Source organism: Podarcis raffonei, chromosome 15 (genome assembly GCF_027172205.1).
Source record: "Podarcis raffonei isolate rPodRaf1 chromosome 15, rPodRaf1.pri, whole genome shotgun sequence".
NCBI classification, from domain to species: Eukaryota; Metazoa; Chordata; class Lepidosauria; order Squamata; family Lacertidae; genus Podarcis; species Podarcis raffonei.
Genome location: NC_070616.1, coordinates 2,687,085 through 2,708,642, shown reverse-complemented (window position 1 = coordinate 2,708,642; position 21,558 = coordinate 2,687,085). Strand labels below are relative to the sequence as shown.

The window sequence follows — 21,558 nt, the reverse complement described above, 5'->3', positions numbered from 1 at the left end:
GGAGGGTGACCTTGACATCGTCGCTGCCCAGGCACGTGATAAGGGGTTCTGTAACGTCATTTCCGGTCTTGTTTATAGACGAAAGTACAGAGAGGTATACTTTCGGCAGCTTCCGGGATGAGTTTAGAGCTTTTTTCCCCCCCCTCAGTTCCCTGACGGGGAAAATCCGTCCAAGTCTTTCTGGGTCTGGAAGGGGAAGGAGCCATATCGAGAAGTTTCTTCTCCATCCAATTGTCTTCGCTCTCCATTCCGCTGCTCCTCTTTCTAGGCTCCCCTCTACCTTTCGCAGAGTCTGTGGAACTCTTCTCGCTTGCTGATTGGCTTTTAAAGGCCACGTGCCTTGCCTTGAGGCCGCGCGCGCTTTTGATTTTCCCTCGTAGTAGCTGTTGCCGGGGTATCTGGCGCCACGTGACTCAGCTCGGCCTCTCTGAGCGGCGCGGCGGCGCATGCGCTTTTTGCCCCTGCCGGGAGGGGGGAATGTCTCCGTTGCCAGGCAACGGTGTGGGTTCAGTCCTAAACTCACTAGCGCCATCTCTCTGTTTTTATACTTAAATCTCATAGTAACCAGTTTCTGAAAGAATCAGGGTTATCAGCAGCTTCCTTTAAAAAAGCAACAACACCTAAATTTGATGCACACAGGCAACCTTTTTGTTAAATTTCCAACATATTCTTAAAAAGATAATAACCGAATAAGGAAATATATGACATATGTGTGTGTGTGCCATCTCCAACTCCTCGAAAGATTCCATCAAAGGTCTCTCCGAAAAACACTACGCATCACTTGGGAAGACAGACAAACTAATACCAGTGTACTGGAAGAAGCAACGATCACCAGTGTTGAAGCAATGATTCTTCAACATCATCTTCGTTGGACTGGTCATGCTGTGAGGATGCCTGATGATCGTCTTCCAAAGCGACTACTCTATTCCAAACTTAAAAATGGAAAGCATAATGCTGGTGGTCAACAAAAGAGGTTTAAAGACTCTCTCAAGGCAAATCTTTAAAAATGTAGTATAAACACCAACAACTGGGAAACACTGGCCTGCGAGTGCTCCAGTTGGAGAAGACCTTTACCAAGAGTGGGTCCAACACTCAAGAAAGTGTTTTCTGCATGTGCTGTAGAGGGAAGTGAGAGGCAGACGGGGCTCATCCACCTGGGAATGGAGCCCACCTAGGAGAACGAAAACTCTGACCCTAAAGCTCCACTGCCTGGCGGGATCTCTTCGGGAGAAGACAAGGCTCAGGAGAAAACCCTACACAAATTCGGAGTGAAGTCCCTAAGGCGGTTGGATGGCCCCTTGTATGCCTCCTTCTGGCAACTCCGGCAGCCAAGCTGGTGCCCAACGTCTTGCTCTCTTTTTCCTTTGGACCATATCAGTGAAGCCAAGAGGGGGGTCTTGCCATCTGGGCAGCCTGGGATTTCCAGGCGCACCGCCCAGGCTTGCGCCCCAGAGAGGTCTCTTCACCCCGAAGGTGCACTCTGTTGTCTCTCAAGACAGACAGATGCCAACAACAAAGCTGTGCTGGGTGCAAAGATTTGGAGCGCTGTGACTCACAAAAAAGTTAAAGCACTTGAGATTGCAAGTGCAACCCTACTTATCCAAGAGTGAGCCCCCCGTTGATTTTAATAGGACTTACTTCTGAGCAGACTTGGGTAGGATTTCATAAGCCTCTCTTGACCTTATTTATGTTATTGATTGATTGATTGATTACATTTGTATACCACCCTGCATCTGAAGATCACAGGGTGGTTTGCAGCACAAATATGCAAAGCGAGGACACAAAATACATAAAAAAGCAATAACAAACCAATAACCCACAGCACCACTCGCGTCCCACCTAGTTGTTTTCTTAGCTTATGTCTAAAGCCATAAGGGACGCAGGTGGTGCTGTGGTCTAAACCACAGAGCCTAGGGCTTGCCAATCAGAAGGTTGGCGGTTCGAATCCCTGCAACGGGCTGAGCTCACATTGTTCGGTCCCTGCTCCTGCCAACCTAGTAGTTCAAAAGCACGTCAAAGTGCAAGTAGATAAATAGGTACCGTTCCGGTGGGAAGGTGAACAGCGTTCCTGTGTGCTACTCTGGTTCGCCTAGAAATTTGACTGTTTAATTTTTTTTAATCCATTGAAAAAAGAGAGAGAGAGAGGTCCCAGTGTAGACTTCCATTATAGAACTGAGACAAAGAAACAGAAGAATGAAATAAAACTGGAGTTTTGAGTAGGTGCTGATGAATTAATTGAAAATACCAAATTTTGCACTAGCACAATGTGATAATTTGTACAGATGATAGTAAACACAACTGCTAAGTTGCAAGTAGTGCTACTTTAAAGCTGCAGATATCAGGTGGTATTGAAAGTTTGCCACGCTCCGACTTATATCCATGTATTTTAATGGGCCTAATTTAAGTATGACTTAGTTAAGTACCACCCATATTTCATGAGGTTGATACCCCAGGTTTTTATAATGGCAAATGATAGATAGATATCCTCTGATTTAACACTTTGTAGTTGTGTAATTAACTTTAGTGTCTGTCGCTATTCCTATTACTCTTGCTAGTACTATTTTATTAATGTTATCATTTTTTTTGTTTCATCATTTTTTGGAATGGGTGCATAATATCTCAAGATAAAACTTACATGTTAACAGGTGTCATTTGCTGCATATCTCAAAACATGCATGTTGCTATAAGGCAGAGAGCACAACTGTTTCAAAACCTTTCCCAGAGAAATCTGAGGTGAAACTGCTGGATTGTTGTCGCTGCTGCTGCTGCTTTGCCTGCACCCTCTAAATGTCCATCCCTTTGCTCCATGCACACACACAGGATGGGATCATTCCAGATTTTGGCACGTTTTGCGGCTTTCAAGGATATTACCTCTGTCTCCACTTCGGGCTCCATCTGTCTTTAGCTGACCAGCGAGGAAGAGCGGGTGGGGGGAGCCTTGCGCCAGACCTCTGTCTGTTCATCTCAAATATTTATATCCCTAGAGGTCAGAATCCCAGGATCTCCAACCTTCCCTCCTGCCAGAATTCTAGTTCTCTCTTTGCCAAACATGCAATGCATTTAAATAAGCAAGAGCGATCTCTGGGGCAGGAGGAAATTGTCTCTTCTCTCCCCCTCCCACATTTTCTTTTAAAAGAAGCTTGACAAAATTACACTGACGTTATCTCTCCCTGGCTACCTTCAGATACATCCCAGTTCACTCTCTTCCCTTTCCATCCTGTCTTGAATGGCACCTCCCCACCCCCAGACAGTCAAAAGCATCTGCTTGGGGGGGACTTTGGAAGTGGGGGAAGAGAGAGTGACCCTCCAGATTTTGCAAGCAGCCCTTCCAAGCCAGCTCCTGGAAGTCCCAAAATGGTTGGGAGTCCCAGAGGTAGTCCCATGGATGAAACTGGCAGAATGCCGCTCCAACTCTTAAGTTCTGTGGTTCTCCAGAGGTAATTTGGGGTTGTGTCATCTTGTGATTTGACCTCTTTCATCCTAGCCGATCCAATGTGCAGGCAGAGCTGATCCATGGATCCTCACATTCGGGATGGAGGAATACCTTACGTTATTTTATTTATTTTAGCTTATTTTTTACCCTTCAGGTCCTAGAGGCTCCGAAGTAGAAGGTGACGCTTAGTCAATGTTTGTGGGGTTTCAAATTCCCCCGGCGTTATGAAGATATCTGAGAGGCCTTCGCTTTTAATGAAAAATAAACGAAACAGGAGATTTATTAAGGATAAATAAATAGGACCCTCTCTCTCTCCCCCCCGCCCTCCCCTCTTCTGGGAAATGAAACTCGCTTTGTTATCCTTTAATAACAACCTTGTGTGTGTGTTTGTTTTTCCACCCAGAGAAAAAACTGCCCGCCTCATACATTCTCCTGATGGGTGCCACTCTGCCAGCCTTAGCGGAAGAACTGTTGAGAGAGATAGAAAAGGCTTTTTGCGAGACATCTCACGGTAGGTGGAGGAAGGTATTTGGGTCATAGAATTATAGAGTTCGAAGGGACTCCCCAGGGACATCTAGTCCACCCGCTGCAATGCTGGAATCACAGCTAAAGAATCCCTGACAGATGGCTATCCAACCTCTGCTTAAAAGCCTTTCAGGAAGGAGAGTTCACCAGCTTTCCAGATAGTGGTCCGTTCTACTGTTAACGGTCTCTTACTGTCAGAAAGTTCCCCCTGATGTTTACTCAGAATCTATTTTCTTGTCATTTGAATTCATCGGTTCGGGTTCTACCCTCTGGAGCAAAAGAAAACAAGATGGCTGCATATTCCACATGACAGCCTTTCAGATATTTGAAGGTGGCTCTCATGTCACCTCTCAGTCTTCTCTCCTCCAGGCAAAACTTATTATTATTGTTGTTGTTATTATTATTTGTATTTGTATACCATTGGCTCCCAGTACGCATAATTCAAAGTGTTGGTGTTGACCTTTAAAGCCCTAAACGGCCTCGGTCCTTTATGCCTGAAGGAGCGTCTCCATCCCCATCGTTCAGCCCGGACACTGAGGTCCAGCTCCGAGGGCCTTCTGGATGTTCCCTCACTGCGAGAAGCCAAGTTACAGGGAACCAGGCAGAGGGCCTTCTCGGTAGTGGCACCCACCCTGTGGAACACCCTCCCATCAGATGTAACAACTACCTGACATTTAGAAGACATCTGAAGGCAGCCCTGTTCAGGGAAGTTTTTAATGTGTGACATTTTAATGTATTTTTAATCTTTGTTGGAAGTTGCCCAGAGTGGCCGGGGAGACCCAGCCAGATGGGCAGGGTACAAATAATAAATTATTATTAACCACCCTTCATCTGAAAAACACAAAATACAAAATAAAAACAAGAACAAAACAAACCAATTGCCCCATCATCCCACAAACACATTTAGAAGGATTTAGGATGTTAATCAGCCAAAGGCCTGGCTGAAAAAGAATGTTTTCGCCTGACACCTAAAGGTGTATAATGAAGGCACCAGGTAAGCCTCCCTGAGGAGAGCATTCTACAAATGGGGAGCCACCACGTTCTCGTGTTGCCCCCCTCCAGACGTCTCGGTGAGGAGGATGCACGTGAAGAAGGGCCTCAGAAGATGATCTCACAGTCCGGGTCTGTTCAGATGGGGACAGGAGGGCCTTGAGGTACAGTGGTGCCTCGCAAGACGAAATTAATTCGTTCCGCAAGTTTTTTCTTCTTGCGAGTTTTTCGTCTTGCGAAGCACGGTTTCCCATAGGAATGCATTGAAAATCAATTAATGCGTTCCTATGGAGACCGCTTGCCAGGCTGGCGGTGCGGAGAAGGGCTTTTCCTCCCCACCTCCAACATTCAGAACAGCATTCTGAATGTTGGCGGTGGGAAGGAAAACCCTCCTCCCACCGCAAGTCTTCAGGACAGCCTTCCGAAGGCTGGCGGCGGGAGGAGGTCTCTCCGCCCCACCGCCAGCCTTCGGAGGAGGTCCGAGGACAGTGGGGAAGACGCGCTGCGCTTCCCCGCTGTCCCGGAGATTTCCCTATGGGCTTTCGTCTTGCGAAGGAAGCCCATAGGGAAATTCGTTTTGCGAAGCGCCTCCAAAACGGGAAACCCTTTCGTCTAGCGGGTTTTTCGTCTTGCGAGGCGTTCGTCTTGCGGGGCACCACTGTATTGTAGTCCTGAGCCATTTAAAGCTTTATAGGTCAAAACGAGCACTTTGAATTGGGCCTAGAAATCAAATGGCAGCCACTGCAGTCAGGCCAGGAGCGGTGTAATACGTTCAAACCGTCTTGCCCCATTGCTGAATTCTGCACCAGCTGAAGTTTCCAAACCGTCTTCAGAGGCAGCCGTATGCATAACGCATTGCAGTCATCTAGCCTAGAGGTTACCAGAGCTTAGGCAACAGAGGTTAGGCTGTCCCTGTCCAAATAGGGGTGCCGCTGAGGCAGCAGCTGAAGCTGCTGGGAGACAGTCCATGCCACAGAGCCTCCAGCAACAGCAAAGGACCCAGAAGTATCCCCAAGCAACGTATCCACTCCTTCAGTGTAGCCCAGGGGTTGGCAAGGCTTACCGGGCACAGGCCAGATCACTCCCGTGGAAATCCTTCGAGGGCCGGACCGGAGCATTGCGACGCCAGAAATCGTGTCTGCGGTGCTGTAAATTGCTTCTGCGCATGCCCAGACGCCAGAAAACCGCGCCTGCGCAGCAGCAATTTTTGGCGTCTGGGCATGTGCAGAAGCCATTTCCGGCACCACGGACATGCACAGACATGATTTCCGGCGTCTGGGCATGCGCAGAAGCAATTTCCAGAGCCACGGAAGAGAGCTGCCGCGCTGCACCAGTTTAGCACAGCGTGTGGTGACTCGCCGAGCAGGTGGCTCGATTCGGGGGTGGCTCATGGGCCGGTTAAACCAACTTTGTGGTCCGCTTCCAGCCCATGGGCCTTAGGTTGGCTACCCCTGGTGTAGTAATAATAATAATAATAATAATTTATTATTTATACCCCGCCCATCTGGCTGAGTTTCCCCAGCCACTCTGGGCGGCTCCCAATCAGTGTTAAAAACAGTACAGCGTTACATATTAAAAACTTCCCTGAACAGGGCTGCCTTAAGATGTCTTCTGAATGTCAGGTAATTATTTATCTCTTTGACATCTGATGGGAGGGCGTTCCACAGGGCGGGCGCCACTACCGAGAAGGCCCTCTGTCTGGTTCCCTGTAGCCTCACTTCTCGCAATGAGGGAACCGCCAGAAGGCCCTCGGCGCTGGATATCAGTGTCCGGGCTGAACGATGGGGGTGGAGACGCTCCTTCAGGTATACAGGACCGAGGCCGTTTAGGGCTTTAAAGGTCAGCACCAATAATAATAATAATAATAATAAATTTTATTTATATCCCGCCCTCCCCAGCCGAAGCTGGGCTCAGGGCGGCTAACAACAATAAAACAATACAAAAGTACAACACAAACAACACTCTAAAATCATTCATTATAAAATTAACTTTGAATTGTGCTCGGAAACATACTGGGAGCCAATGCAGATCTCTCAGAACCGGTGTTATGTGGTCCCGGCGGCCACTCCCATGTAGCCCCATCAAGAGCAGGCAAGCTCCCATCCCTCTGTCTTATCTGGGTGGAGCTTCTGTTTGTGGGCTGCCGTCGCCTCTCCCACCGCTCCTCACCGGCAGAGAGTGCCACAGCCCTGCCAACCATGCGGATATTCTAAGCAGCGGGGCAGATCAGGCTTGAGCCAGAATCCTCCCCGCTCCCCCCGCAGCCTTGGCCGGTTGTCGAGACAGGCGTGGAAGTATTATTGTCCTCTGCATGCCAGATTAGGGAGCTATTTCGATAACCCACACAGAACGATTCCCCCCACCCAATATCTAGAGTTTCTCTTAATCCTCCGTGGTGCCTGCCGAGCCAGAGAGCTTGTTTAATGACGTTTATATTTGGGCTTGGGCTGAAACCCAAACCCCATTCCTGCTAGGAGTAGTGGTGCCTCGCACCCCCAATGGTTTGCCTTGCTCCGGGATCGCAATGTGGTTTGCACAGAAACCTCTGCTGAAGTGGAGTAGAGTGCAAACAGCTTTGTGCTGCCTGGAGCAAGGCTTGCTCCAGAAAAGCAATGAACAGGGCAGGCAGGCGCACTTTATTGGGAACAGCCTCGTGGGCCGAATTGGGACTCTTCCTTCTGGCTCCTTGCCGTGGGCTGGAGGTTCTGCACCCCTGATCTAAAAACGTGTGGCACAAGAGGAAAAGGGAACCGGAGGGATGAGGGGAAAGCAAGCGCAAGCATTGGGAGGGCCTGTATGGAGAAGTACAAAAACCAGTTATTAATAACAGATCTCATCAGGGATCCTGACCTAGTTTTCAGTAATGGAAACTCAGCTTGTGTTGTTGTGGGGTTTTTTTGCACCAAAATCCACTCCTGGTTCCCCTCCGGCTACTCCGGCCTTCTTCATTTTAGCAGCCTTGATTTAGGAAGGTGGGTAAAACTTCATTGCTGTGGCTGTTGTTAAACAACCAGCCAGAAGCTTTTGCAGATCTGTGCAGAGATTTTATAAGAGTTCCTAATTGACATTCTGCGCCCTTCCCAGTACCTTGCTGTGGGCCAAAATTAACGCTGCTTTTTCTCCTTCTTTTTTCCAGTTCCCGATGACCTCCTCCTGGCGTGAGTAGTTGCTAAGGGGCCTTCGTTTGTGGCCCTAACATAATGTAAACAGTTAAAAATACTTAACGTTCACACAGCAAAATAATGTATACAGGAGGGAGCTTGCATAAAATGAAATGCATGCATGAAAATCATATACAAAATGCAAGATCTGGGATGTTGCAATGGTAGGTTTTGTTTACAAGGGTAAACAAAACATTGCAAACAAGAATTTTAAAATAAAATATATAAATGCTTGCAATAGGGGACATTGCTCGCGAAAATGTTTGTATCAGGATAAACTCACATCAATATGCTGTTGAATTTTCTTTAAAAAGAAAAAAAAATTGCAGACTCTTGCAGAAATGGGTAGAACTGAACTGAGTCGGGGGGGGGGAGGAGAGAAACTGAGAAAAATCGAAATTGACCTATCCCTAGTTCCAAGTGCTCCTTGCAACTAATGTTGAACAATGTTATTTCCCTGGGAGGTTCTGCTCGCCACTTTAAGTATTCATTTAAAGCATTTGTACCCTGTACATCAGCCAAAAAGGATCCTGGCGACTTACAAGCAATCAGTTCAAACAATCCCTACCTGTAGGTTTACAATATGAAAGAACACGGCACACGAAGGAAGAGGAATAAATCAAACTCGGGCACCAGATATTAAGCAGTTGTTCTTACCAGCTGGCAAAGTTCAGGGGTAGGAGATGGAGCAGGGGTTTTGGCAAAGCTGGTGGGTTATGCTCGGGATCTCTGACATCACATTTTGCTACACAAGTTTTTGCACTTGAGTGCATCTTGCTGTCTTGGTTTGTTTACCTATTCCATTTATGTCCCTCCAAGGAGAGCGAGCTGGTGTTCTGTTTTTCTCCTACCTACTGTTTTATCCTCCCAACAACCTTTTGGGGTAGGCTAGGCTGAGGGGCTGTGACTAGCTCATGTTCACCCAGTGAGAGCTTCACAGCCAATCTGAGATTTCAACCCCAGTTTTCTAGGTCCACATCTAACCGCTATACCACACTGGCTTTCAATACCCCACAATTTTTTGCCTCGTCCACATGGGTTGCTAGCCATTTCTGAAACAACAGTAATAAATAAGTTTCTAGCCCTCATTAGGGAAACACCCGCTGAAAATATCTGAGCTCTTTTCTCCTTTAAGGCTTCAAAACAAGGACTTAGTCTGGGAAGGTTAAGGGAATGGGAGGAATCAGCTCGGTAATAATTTTGAGAGAGGAGAGCAATGTTCCACGAAAAGGAGAACTTCCATCACTTATTTGGGCTGTTTCTGCTCTCTTCCCCATTCTTCCCTCTGGATTTTCTTCCGCCAGCTGTTCCATTCTTGAGTTGTCACCAGCTTCCTGCTCGTGCAAAGACAGAACAACTTTTTTCTTTTTTTAAAGGAATGGCATTTATAAAAGGGGCTTGGATTCTGAGTTTGGAAACAGACATCCTTGTGGGCCTCCAGAGATCCTTGACCACCCTCTCTCTCCCAGTCCTGATCCTGCACCCGGCTGCGCTCTTTCTTGCATTTCTGACTCTCCGATTCACGGTATTAAGCGCAAGTCCATCTGCCAGCCGTTCCGTGACGTAGAGATTAGGGTCAACTGTTCTGTGCAGCCTTTAAAATCCCCTGAGTTCTGTCCCGAGCTCTCAGGCGGAATTAGATCTGCTCTTCCCAGAATAGAAAGCCCGTCTTTCTGATACTGTTTTCAAACTGGGCCCTTCGGCTGAAAGCTGGCTCCTTCCGTTTTAAAAGTTTGCAGCTGCAGTCGGTACGGCATCAAGGCAAAACTCCACCTTGTGCACCAAGCCACCTTTGGTACATCACATCCTCATGCCCCCAGAACCCAAGCTGGGAGGATGTCCTAGCCTAAAATAACAGCTAAAACCTCCCTAGTCTGTCAGACAGTGGGTTACGTCCTCCTACTAATCACACAGCCTCTCCTGACGTTGGTCGTGTGTGGTAACTGTGTCATCACTGGATTAAGGCTTCTTGGGGAGGGCATTAAATCATCGCATCGCGCTCTCGGGATTTGCAGGGATGTTGTTCCTCGGTTTGGCAGGTGCTTGCTCAGCCCCGCGAAATGATTTCTGCCAGAGTCCCCAAACCTGCAAACTTCATTTGACAGCCGCACTGTGTAAAAGGATTTGTCGGTTCGGAGGAAAACCACATCACCTTTTTTTTTTGCAAGCTTCCCTTCCTGGTCATCGCTCACCACAGGTGACCAGGAAATTTGGCTGTGTTAATAGATTGCTGTTGGGGTTCTATTCAGTACAGTGGTGCCTCGCAAGACGAAATTAATTCGTTCTGCAAGTTTTTTCTTCTTGCGAGTTTTTCGTCTTGCGAAGCACGGTTTCCCATAGGAATGCATTGAAAATCAATCAATGCGTTCCTATGGAAACCGCCTTCAGACCAGGTCCGGGGACAGTCTGTCCCCCGACCTCTTCTGAAGGCTGGGGGGGGGGGGGACAAGGGCTTTTCTTCCCACCGCCAGCCTTCAGAAGGCTGTTCTGAAGGCTGGCGGTGGGAAGAAAAGCTCTTCTCCCCACCTCCCACCCCACAAGCTCCGGGGACAGGAGGGCTTTCCTCCCAACTGCCAGCATTTTAAAAGCCCCCGGGACAGCAGAGAAGTCTCCGCTGTCCCGGGGGCTTTTAAAATGCTGGCGGGCGGCAGCGCAGCGTTCACTGCCGCCCGCCAGCATTTTCAGATCGCCCCGGGACAGCGGAGAAGTCTCCGCTGTCCCGGGAAGGCAGGCGGGGGGAGCAAAGACTTTTGCCCCCCGCCGGCCTTCAGAAGAGGTCCAGGACCTCTTCTGAAGGCCGGCGGAGATTTCCCTATGGGCTTTCTTCTTGCGAAGCAAGCCCATAGGGAAATTCGTTTTGCGAAGCACCTCCAAAACGGAAAACTCTTTCGTCTTGCGAGTTTTTCGTTTTGAAAGGCGTTCGTCTTGCGAGGCACCACTGTAATGTATTAACAGCACAAAGGTAAAGGTACCCCTGCCCGTACGGGCCAGTTGTGTCTGACTCTAGGGTTGTGCGCCCATCTCACTTAAGAGGCTGGGGGCCAGCGCTGTCCGGAGACACTTCCGGGTCACGTGGCCAGCGTGGCGAAGCTGCTCTGGCGAGCCAGCACCAGCGCAGCACACGGAAACGCCGTTTACCTTCCCGCTATAAAGCGGTCCCTATTTATCTACTTGCACCCGGAGGTGCTTTCGAACTGCTAGGTGGGCAGGAGCTGGGACCGAAAGACGGGAGCTCACCCCGCTGCGGGGATTCGAACCGCCGACCATGCGATCAGCAAGTCCTAGGCACTGAGGTTTTACCCACAGCGCCACCCGCGTCCCATAACAGCACAAAACCTACTCACAAAAATCAGACAGGAGAACATCTGAATTCAGCGGAGCTCAAGTACGTTTAGGATTGCGGCTCGGGGATGCTATCCAACCAACCTGTTCCACTGGTACAAGGATTTACACTTGCACAGTGGAATTTCCCCCTCCCCTCATGCATGCCCTGTGCCCCCCCCCCAAATATCTGTTCTGGGGGGTTGGGGGAACCCCTGGAACAGGTTTAGGGCATGGAGTGAAGGAGACCATTAGTCCTGATGCAGATGGGATGAATTACTTAGCACTACTCTGGCCAAAACCTTAAACATCAGTAATAAGGTGTCTTGAAATCCAAAAGGTGTTTAAAACTGCATGCCAGTTTGGCTGGGCAGTGTGGTGCAGTGGTTGGAGCCAAGCTGAGGAACTGGTGGCTTCATGACGCTTTAGCTGGACTCCCAGCTCCTCTTAGGGGTGATGGCAGTTGCAGTCCAGCAACATCTGGCGGCGTGCAGGTGCCTCATGTATCTGAGCAGGACTAAAGGGAGCTGGGTTCGAATCCCTCCTGGGTGACTTTGGGCCACTTCCTTTCTCTCAGCCACCTATTGTGGGGAAGGGTGAAATGTAAAAAAAGTGGGATAGCTCAGTTGGTAAGAGCACGAGCCCCTTAATCTCAGGGCCCTGGGTTCGAGCCCCACATTGGACAAAATATTCTTGCACTGTGGGGGTTGGACTAGATGACCCTCGGGTCCCTTCCAGCTCCACAGTCCTAGGATTATCTGATTTAAATATCCAAGATAAAACCTCAAACATGACCTCTCGGTTTCAAACCCATTTAGCTTTATAGTATAGATCTGAGACCTTCCCTAAAAACACCGCCCTAGAGCATTTGGTCAGCAGGGGCAGAATTCGGCGGTTAGAAGCTTAATCCGGCACCTTTTCCATCTTCCCAGGTTGAAGTTCATCTTTGGTGCTTCTGCTGTCCCTGCTCTGGACTTGGTGGACCGCCAGTCAGTCACACGGATCACATCTCCCAGCGGAAGGCAGGTCTACCAGGTACGACCCCCAAAGGTCTTGCCTTGCAGGCAACAGGTGTGCAATGTGGGCTGAGGTTGGTGTGGGCATTGGCTTCCTGAAACCCTGGCGGCACTGAAATATCCCCCTTAGCAAGCATTAGAAGGACCCAGTGACAGAAGAATTGCCTTGCATGCAGAAGGTCTCCCAGCTTCAGTCCCCAGCATCTCTGGGTATGTCTGACAATCCTAAGCTAGGTGGGCTCTGCTTAAGGCAGCTGATAAGAGCCAGGAGTGCCTTTGCCAACCTGGTGCCCTCCAGATGTTCTGGATGACAGCTCCCGTCAGCCCTGGCTGGATTAAAACGTTCGCATCCGTTGATAACAGGATCCCAGGGCAATGTTGTGTGAAGGACGATGAGGAACCAGGAAGGAGGGACAGTCAGGGTGGGAGAGATCTCGCAGTTAATACACCCGGAGTCTGCCCAGCGAACAGTCTGCGTTCAAAGACAGCCGCTGTCTCTGGTGTCTTAGGGAAGAAATAATAATTGAAAAGCTCACTTCTTAAACTGGCAGACAGGGTCCCTCCCGGTCAAGTAAGCCAAGATGAGCTGTCTGCTACTGCTTCTTTCTGGAAAGCAGCCTCAGGCCTCTGAAGAACCACGGACATACAGCTCCTTTGCTCCCTGTTCACTTAAAACATGGGTAGGCAAACAAAGGCCCGGGGGCAGGATCCAGCCCAATTGCCTTCTAAACCCGGCCCGCAGACGGTCCGGGAATCAGCGTGTTTTTAAACGAGAAGAATGTGTCCTTTTATTTAAAATGCATCTCTGAGTTATTTGTGGGGCCTGCCTGGTGTTTTTACATGAGTAAAATCTGTCCTTTTATTTAAAATGCACCTCTGGGCTATTTGTGGGGCATAGGAATTCGTTCTCCCCCCCCCCCCACAAATATAGTCCGGCCCCCCACAAGGTCTGAGGGACAGTGGACTGGCCCCCTGCTGAAAAAGTTTGCTGACCCCTGGCTTAAAAGATTCCTTATGCACGATGTCCCAGGAAACGCAGTTGTGAAAAAGCAGATTGGATAATTACTATTCTTTAAATACATAAGAAGCATCTCAAATGGAATCAAACAGTATAAATTCAGCTGAAGGGATGGGTCCCACAAAACAAAGTATCTTAGCTCTTACAAAGGGGGGGGGGGTTAACATGCAGGAACGAAAACAAAACATAGTAAAATAATAAATAAATACAAAGAAAGGTCAACAAAATACCCCACTAAAAAATAAGGTATTCGGGCGAGCACTCAGTACAATGATGAAAAACTGTTCATCATTTAGAAGTATTTCGCGTCATACTGGCCATGACATAAATGAATGGAAAATCATGGAAGGTATCTTAGCTCTCAAAGGCCAAGTAGAGAGTTGGGTCTTCAGCCCCACGGCAGAAGCTGTGTGTTAAAGATGCCAGACACAGCTCTCTGGGGAGAGAGTTAGAAGAATCTGGGGCTGCTGCAGACAAGACCCTCTCCTAGGTCCCAATTCCCCACATCACCACCACGACTAGCACAGCCATTGATCACCTTCTCCCCCATGAATTTGTCTAATCCTCTCATAAAAAGCCATACATATGCCCCGCGGAGGACCTTAAGGTCCACAAATGACAACACTTTGGAAGTCCCAGGTCGCAAGGTGGTTAGATTGGTCTCAACTAAGCCAGGGCCTTTTCAGCACTGGCCCCGACTTGGTGGAACGCTCTGTCACAAGAGACTAGGGCCCTGCGGGACTTGACATCTATCTGCAGGGCCTGCAAGACAGAGCTGTTCCGCCTGGCCTTTGGTTTGGACTCGGTCTGACCCTTATGTTTCCCTCCCCTTATGGTCTTGATCTATTGGCTACTTTTAAAATGAGGCTGCATTTTAAATGGTATTTTAAATTGGTTCCCCCCCCATTATGTTTTTACTGTGATTTTAATGGTGTGAGCCTCCCTGAGCCTGGCTCTGGCCGGGGAGGGCGGGGTATAAATAATAAATATTATTATTATTATTATTATTATTATTATTATTATTATTATTATTATTACATGTTGACGGCCATCATTGTCTCCTGTGGGAGAGAGTTCTGCAGTTGGCCGCCCTGCGCTGTGTCCTGCTGAAGTCCTTTCTTTTTTCGGTCTTGGATCTTCCTCCATTCAGTTTCCTTGGGGGGCTCATGGGGTTCTGATCTTACAAGACATTTGGGCGGGTGGTGCTGTGGGTTAAACCACAGAGCCTAGGACTCGCCAATCAGAAGGTCGGCGGTTCGAATCCCTGTGACGGGGTGAGCTCCCATTGCTCGGTCCCTGCTCCTGCCCACCTAGCAGTTCGAAAGCATATCCAAGTGCAAGTAGATAAATAGGTACCACTCCGGCGGGAAGGTAATCGGCGTTTCTGTGCGCTGCTCTGGTTCGCCAGAAGCGGCTTAGTCCTGCTGGCCACATGAAGCTGTACACTGGCTCCCTCGGCCAGTAAAGCGAGATGAGCGCCGCAACCCCAGAGTCGGCCACGACTGGACCCAATGGTCAGGGGTCCCTTTACCTTTACCTTTACCTTTTATGCCCTCTGTGGTAATGAGCAACCAAAGCTGCTGAGGGGTTGCAGTGTGAGATAACTGGGTGTTTGTGTGTGTCTTTGCTGGAGAGAAGATGCTTCATCTTCCACTCCCCACCCGCTTCAGCTACTCTGATCTGTTTGTTTTCTCCTGCTAATTTACGTCCTCTTTTTTTTTTAATTTTTAAAGATAACTTTCATCTCAATTACCTATTATTTCTGTGGCAGCCTGCCCCCAGAGCAGTAAATAAGTGGATTAGGCCTGCTAGGCTGAAATATCGTCTGGGGCTCCTCCCGAGCCCTTGGACCAAAACAGGAGCCAGATTAGCTGCGTGACGGATGACACCCGGAGCTGGAGCGGTTGTGTCTGTTGGTCACATGCCAGTTCTGCATCCCTTCTCCGTCCGCCCCCGGCTTGGATGAGTAGGCGGCTCAGAGCTCTCTTCCTCTGCCGCAGCGGCTCCTAACCCTACGTGCGAGGTGGACCCGCAGCAGAACTGGAGCGGATGCGTCTGTTGGTCACACGCCAAGCTTTTCCTCTGGCACTTTGGTGGGGCTGAATAGCAATCCCCCACCCCAAATAAAGGAGAGAGAGAGAGAGAACCCTCTCATTGTGCCCAATCTGGAGTCAATTCAGGACAGCTCGGCTCGGAAGTATGTTCCTCTGGCTCGCTTTGGTACCTCAGGACATTGGCGCCTCAGGCCAAGACCTGACGGCCCGACACTCCGGAACCAGGCCATCTTAACACACGCCTCCCCCTGGGATGCTCTGACTGCCTCAGGGAAGACTGGCAGACCCTCCCACCCCCTCAAAGGAACATGAGGAGAAAAGAAAATATTAGCATCTTCCTTTTTCCACCCCCCCAAAAAAACCCCTGGAAGCATTTTCCGTACAAAAACCAAGCCGAGAGGCCTGGGCCCCAGAGACTTGATCTTTCAAATTCCAAACAGTTAGAGCCGCTTCATGAGACGTCCGTTCTTTTTTGTTTCCGGTACCGGAGACTTCTTTTGAAAATAATGATTTTCTAAAAATTCACTCGTGCCGTTGGCGTCCGAGGAAGGATACTACTACCGGGTGCTGTGGGAAGCATACTTGCCAGTGGGTTCTCTTTTTTTCATTATGGCATTCAATATCTCACCCTTCCTCCCATAGGGAGAGTGGATAGAGAGAACTTTTGGACTACAATTCCCATCATCCACAAAGCTGTGGCTGATGGGTGTTGTAGTCCAAAGCAACCCAGAGGGTTGAACCTGTGGACATCCAGGGAAGCTGAATTTTGGAAGGTTCTGTTGAATGGTTTATTTAAATGTAAAGGTTCATCATTGTTGCACCCGATGTGTATGTCTTTAAGGGGCCAGAGCAAGGGCCAGAGTAAGATAACGAGACCCAGCTTTACAGCTGTGAAATGTAGCAGGTGCTGCTGAGTTGTATTTGATTAAGGTGTGTCAGCATTTGGCTGTAGTATATAAGGAGCAGCACCTAGCTCTCCCATTACCCTGGGGGATGGGTTGGTGGTTGGGTCTGGTTTGGTTGTTAATGTAAAAGGAGTTTTTGTTTTTCTTATTAAAACCTAGTTTAAGTTATTTTTGAGTCCTTTATTTTTTAATGCATGGTCTCCCCAGCAAGCTCTCTGCGCTACTAAACTGCAAACAGCCAACAGGTTCAGGACAGATAAAAGAAAGCGCTTCTTCATGCAGCCCACAGTTAAACTACAGAACTCCCTCCCACTGGAGGCAGCGATGGCCATCAACTTGGAAACTCCAGGAGGGGAGAGCTACTCTTGTGCTCAGGTCCTGCTTGCTGGTTTCCCATGTTTTTAGCTCTTTTATGTTTTTAGCTGTTTTTTACCTTTATCTGTAAGCTGCCTTGAGTCCCTGTCAGGGGTAAAACCGGGGTATACATAAATAAAATTGTTGTCAATGATGATGATGTTATGTTCCAGGAGTTGAGGGTACCCTCGAATGAGACCGTTTTCACGACGACCCTGTGAGGCAGGCTGGGCCGGGAGCAAGCGACTGGCCCAAAGTCTTCACTGTGGTGTAGTGGTTAAGAGCGGTAGTCTCGTAATCTGGGGAACCGGGTTCACGTCTCCGCTCCTCCACATGCAGCTGCTGGGTGACCTTGGGCCAGTCACACTTCTCTGAAGTCTCTCAGCCCCACTCACCTCACAGAGTGTTTGTTGTGGGGAAGGAAGGGAAAGGAGAATGTTAGCTGCTTTGAGACTCCTTTGGGTAGTGATAAAGCGGGATATCAAATCCAAACTCTTCTTCTTCTTCACGGGTCAAGGGTCTGGGTCTGACACAGACTCCTATTCCTAACTCCCCAGCCCGCCTCAATCCTTCAGGCTTTCATATAACCCACGTTAGATACAGCTCTCCATTTGTGTGTGTTGCAAATAATATGTTTTCCCTCCTTCTGCCCACAGGTGGTTGGAAGCTCAGGCAAACACTACACTTGTTACGCCTCCTGCCACTTCTGCTCTTGCCCAGCCTTCATGTTTTCTGTCCTCCGGAAGGGCGACAGTCTTGTGGTGAGTCTGACCGGCAAGGAGTGTCAGGGCAAGAGGCTCTGTGATGGTGAGACGGGTAGAGCGGGATGGAGAATCCTAGCAGTGAGGCAGCTCTTGTGCAGCCCACTCCAACCTGGAGCCCTCTAGGTTGTTTTGGACTACAAAACCCATCAGCCACAGCTTTGTGGATGATGGGAATTGTAGTCCAAAACTATCACCAGCCCCCGGATCGTACAGCCGCTTGGATGAAGGGAGTTGTCGCCCAACAACTTAGTGAGAGTCGCTTCCTTTTTCTCCTTGTTCCGCTCAACTTCTGCAAAGGAGGAATTACTGAGCTCAAAAGACTAGTCGTGAGGGAACACGGCTCAGTGGGCAGCGTGCGTGTTTTCCTATGCAAAGCCTGCCAAGTTCAATCTCCTGGCAGCTCCTATTAAAAAGGGATTGCGTTGCAAGGGGCATAGGGAAGACCTCGCCTCAAAAAGGGATATTGCAGAGCTAGAAAGGGGCAGCAGAGACGATCAAGGGATTGGAGCAACTCTCCTATGGAGGAAAGGCCATAATGTTCGGGGCTTTATCATTTAGGGGAAGAAAGGCCAGGAAGTGGGGAGATACGATAGGTCGATAGAATTGTGCCTGGCATCGAGAAAGGGGATAGTGTGTCGTTTTTCTCTGTTCCTCATACAGAGAAGCTGAATGTTGGAAGACTCAGGACAGACAAGAGAGTTTCTTCACACAACACAGGGTTAAACTGTGGCTTTGTGGCCACAAGTAGCCACCAATTTGGATGGCTTTAAGAGACGATTTAAGAGAGGGACGCGGGTGGCGCTGTGGGTTAAATGACAGAGCCTAGGACTCAGAATCATAGAATCATAGAGTTGGAAGAGACCACAAGGGCCATCGAGTCCAACCCCCTGCCAAGCAGGAAACACCATCAGAGCACTCCTGACATATGGTTGTCAAGCCTCTGCTTAAAGACCTCCAAAGAAGGAGACTCCACCACACTCCTTGGCAGCAAATTCCACTGTCGAACAGCTCTTACTGTCAGGAAGTTCTTCCTAATGTTTAGGTGGAATCTTCTTTCTTGTAGTTTGGATCCATTGCTCCGTGTCCGCTTCTCTGGAGCAGCAGAAAACAACCTTTCTCCCTCCTCTATGTGACATCCTTTTATATATTTGAACATGGCTATCATATCACCCCTTAACCTCCTCTTCTCCAGGCTAAACATGCCCAGCTCCCTTAGCCGTTCCTCATAAGGCATCGTTTCCAGGCCTTTGACCATTTTGGTTGCCCAATCAGAAGGTCAGCGGTTCAAATCCCCGCGACGGGGTGAGCTCCCGTTGCTCGGTCCCTGCTCCTGCCCACCTAGCAGTTCGAAAGCACGTCAAAGTGCAAGTAGATAAATAGGTACGGCTCCGGTGGGAAGGTAAACGGCGTTTCCGTGCGCTGCTCTGGTTCGCCAGAAGCGGCTTAGTCATGCTGGCCACATGACCCGGAAGCTGTACGCCGGCTCCCTCAGCCAGTAAAGCGATATGAGCGCCGCAACCCCAGAGTCGTCCACGACTGGACCTAATGGTCAGGGGTCCCTTTACCTTAAGAGACGATTAGACAAGCTCATAGAGAATACTGCTAGATCAGGGGCTGCAAGCCATGCTGGCTGTGCACTGCCGGAAACAGTGCGCTGGGAACCATGCATGGAAGAGAACTGTTGTGCTCCTCTCCTGTGAGGACAGGATGCTGGACAAGATGGGCTTGTGGTGGGGGGGACTGGTCCAACAGCCAGGGTCTCTTCAGATATGCCCCCCACCCCAGCCTGAGACTCCCAGCGGCAAACGGAGGCTTGTTTTTCAGCCTGCGTTAGAAAGCACCCTGCCTCTGCTCTGGGCACTTGGCTGCGCTGCTAACCGTTCTCGTTCCTCCCTTGCAGTGTAAGCACCTTCTCGCCATCTACCTCAGCCAGGCGCTCGGGTCCTGCCAGGAGCTGACTGTCCCAGACAAGCAGCTGACCAGACTCTTGTTGCAGGAGGAGGAGGAGGAAGAAAGATGAAGACCTCAGCCTGGGTTTCGAGAGAGAATCCTCTCCTGCTCCTCCACGAACAGCCTCCGAGATTCAGTAAGGGAACAGAGAGCCTGTGTGGCCGTCTGGACGCTGCTGGACTCCAACTCCCATCAGCCCTTGCAGTTAGCAGTGGCTGGTGGTGAGGGATGCTGGGAGTTGTGGTCCAAGCAGACCTGCTCTAAGAAGCAGCAGTGAATGCTCCACAGGAGTGATGCCTCTGTTTGGAAGAGGCCTTCCCTCTGGATAGAAGGGAATCCGCAAGTCCTTAGACTCCACCTCCCATCAGCCCTTGCTGCCAGCAATGGCCAGTGATGTTGGGGGTTTGAATTTGACATTGTCCAAAGGGCCACAGGGTCTCAAGAAAGGGGCGAGGGCCTTAACCCAAACTGGGATCAATGAAAGATTATATCCCCTTCTCTCGCTGTCCATCTGGCTTCTGGGGGAAGCAGGTAGACGTCTACCTTGGACCTCTGATTGCTACATGCAGAGACTTAGGGTCACATTACAATTTTTGTATATGCATGCAGGAAAATGAAAGCTTTTATGTGTGTCGGTGGGGTGGGGAGGGTTTAAATCCTCCCAGGGCCACCAAACGTAAGTCCGGTTCTGCGTTCCCAAGCTGAATGTGTTTGCTGAGCTTCTGTGGGGGCACATTTGAATGTAGAACTCCACCCTGCGCTCAGCTTCCTGAGCCAATCAGCTTTGTTTCAAGTTTCTAGTCCTTATTACAGGGAAGAGAATGTGATGTATATAGATAGAGAGCTGATACAGGCGGTTGTTTTTCCAGGCAGGGGCTGCATGCCAGCGGTGAGCTAGGCCACCTATTTTCCCTCTTCTCTTTGCCTCCCCTTCTCTCGCTCTTTCTCTTCCGCCTTTCTTACTTTCTTTCCCTCTCTTCCTTCCTTTCCCAGAAGGCTGCCCGTGGGAGAGGCAGATCACTCTGACCTAAACTCATTGCTTGCAGACAGCCTCTCCCCTCTTACCAGTGCAACCTTTTCACCCCATCCTTCCCTCTTTCTCTCGCCCAGCTCCTACCTCACCTTAAATCAGACTGTGGAGCTCTGAGTATTTGCCTAGGAGAGGGAAGCCGCACGTTCTGTCCCAACACCAGCACTCAGCCCTGAAACTCACCAAGTGATCTTGGGCCAGGCACTCGGACGCAATGTCTAACTGACCTCCCAGGGTTGCTGTGAGGACAAAATTCAGAGGACAACAGTGGGTGCCCCCTGGGTTTCCTTGCAGGGAAAAGGCAGGGTGCCATTTAGAAGCCAGGTGTCATGTGTCGCCTGTCCCAAACCACAGAACGCGCTTCCAGCAGACATGCAGCAGGCACCCTCGCTTTTTGACTCTTGAATATCTTTTCTTGCCGACCGGCCGTTTTGCTGCTCTTCCTTTTTCACTCTGATGAGCCACTCAGCTTAATGGTTATCTGTTTATCTTTCAAATGGCATTTTGTGTTTTTAGCACTTTACCCCACCCTGATATTCCACGAAATAGCTGTACAGGAATACTTCTCTATGCAATAAAAAGCTAAATTTAAATAAAGTAATAAATAAGTTGGAAGGCTGTGACAGGTGACATCTGATGAAACCTCAGAAGCCAGAGGAATAGTTAAATATAAGTTTTGTTTGGGTTTGAGATTTTTTTGAGGTGGGTGGGTGTGTGCTTGAATGCATTAGCCCCCCTCCCCAACTGTAGTAATGCATACAGGGGTTCAGATTTTTCTCACTGAGGAAATGACAGCATCATACATTTACCTCCAGCAAAAGTGACTACCTGTCAAGTCTTCCCATTCTATTCACAGCTCTGATTAGACAGCCTTTTCTCTCTCGGTATCCGATACAACCCAAAAAGCACCATGCTCAAGTTTTCAGGCAAATTAAAACACAGTACACTGACAGCGATGTAGATTTTGGCCCTCAACAACTCTCCTTTATTAAAGGAAGAAGCCGCTGTCACTAGGTTCCCTCCTTTCTGAATTAAAA

At 49.3% G+C, this 21,558-nt stretch overlaps 1 protein-coding gene and 1 long non-coding RNA gene across 14 annotated transcripts in view; both read left to right on the top strand.

Annotated features, from left to right (window-relative positions):
* The first annotated feature begins 37 nt into the window (after positions 1 to 37).
* ZSWIM7 (zinc finger SWIM-type containing 7) overlaps positions 38 to 21,558 on the top strand; it is a 78,656-nt gene continuing 57,135 nt past the window's right edge. For 6 of the 13 annotated variants that reach the window (XR_008327848.1, XR_008327846.1, XR_008327845.1 and 3 more), the window contains exons 1-4: positions 3,482 to 3,944; positions 12,363 to 12,465; positions 17,434 to 17,538; positions 19,442 to 19,627. Coding sequence is in view for 7 of the 13 variants with exons in the window: in XM_053367647.1 (XP_053223622.1) it covers positions 3,775 to 3,944; positions 12,363 to 12,465; positions 17,434 to 17,538; positions 19,442 to 19,561 (498 nt within the window). In the remaining 6 variants the exon portion in view is untranslated. The other 7 variants (XM_053367650.1, XM_053367652.1, XM_053367651.1 and 4 more) reach the window with 7 other exon arrangements.
* On the top strand, positions 16,113 to 16,928 carry LOC128403053 (uncharacterized). The gene is made up of 2 exons (XR_008327852.1): positions 16,113 to 16,291; positions 16,669 to 16,928. It is a non-coding gene; the product is annotated as an uncharacterized LOC128403053 (long non-coding RNA).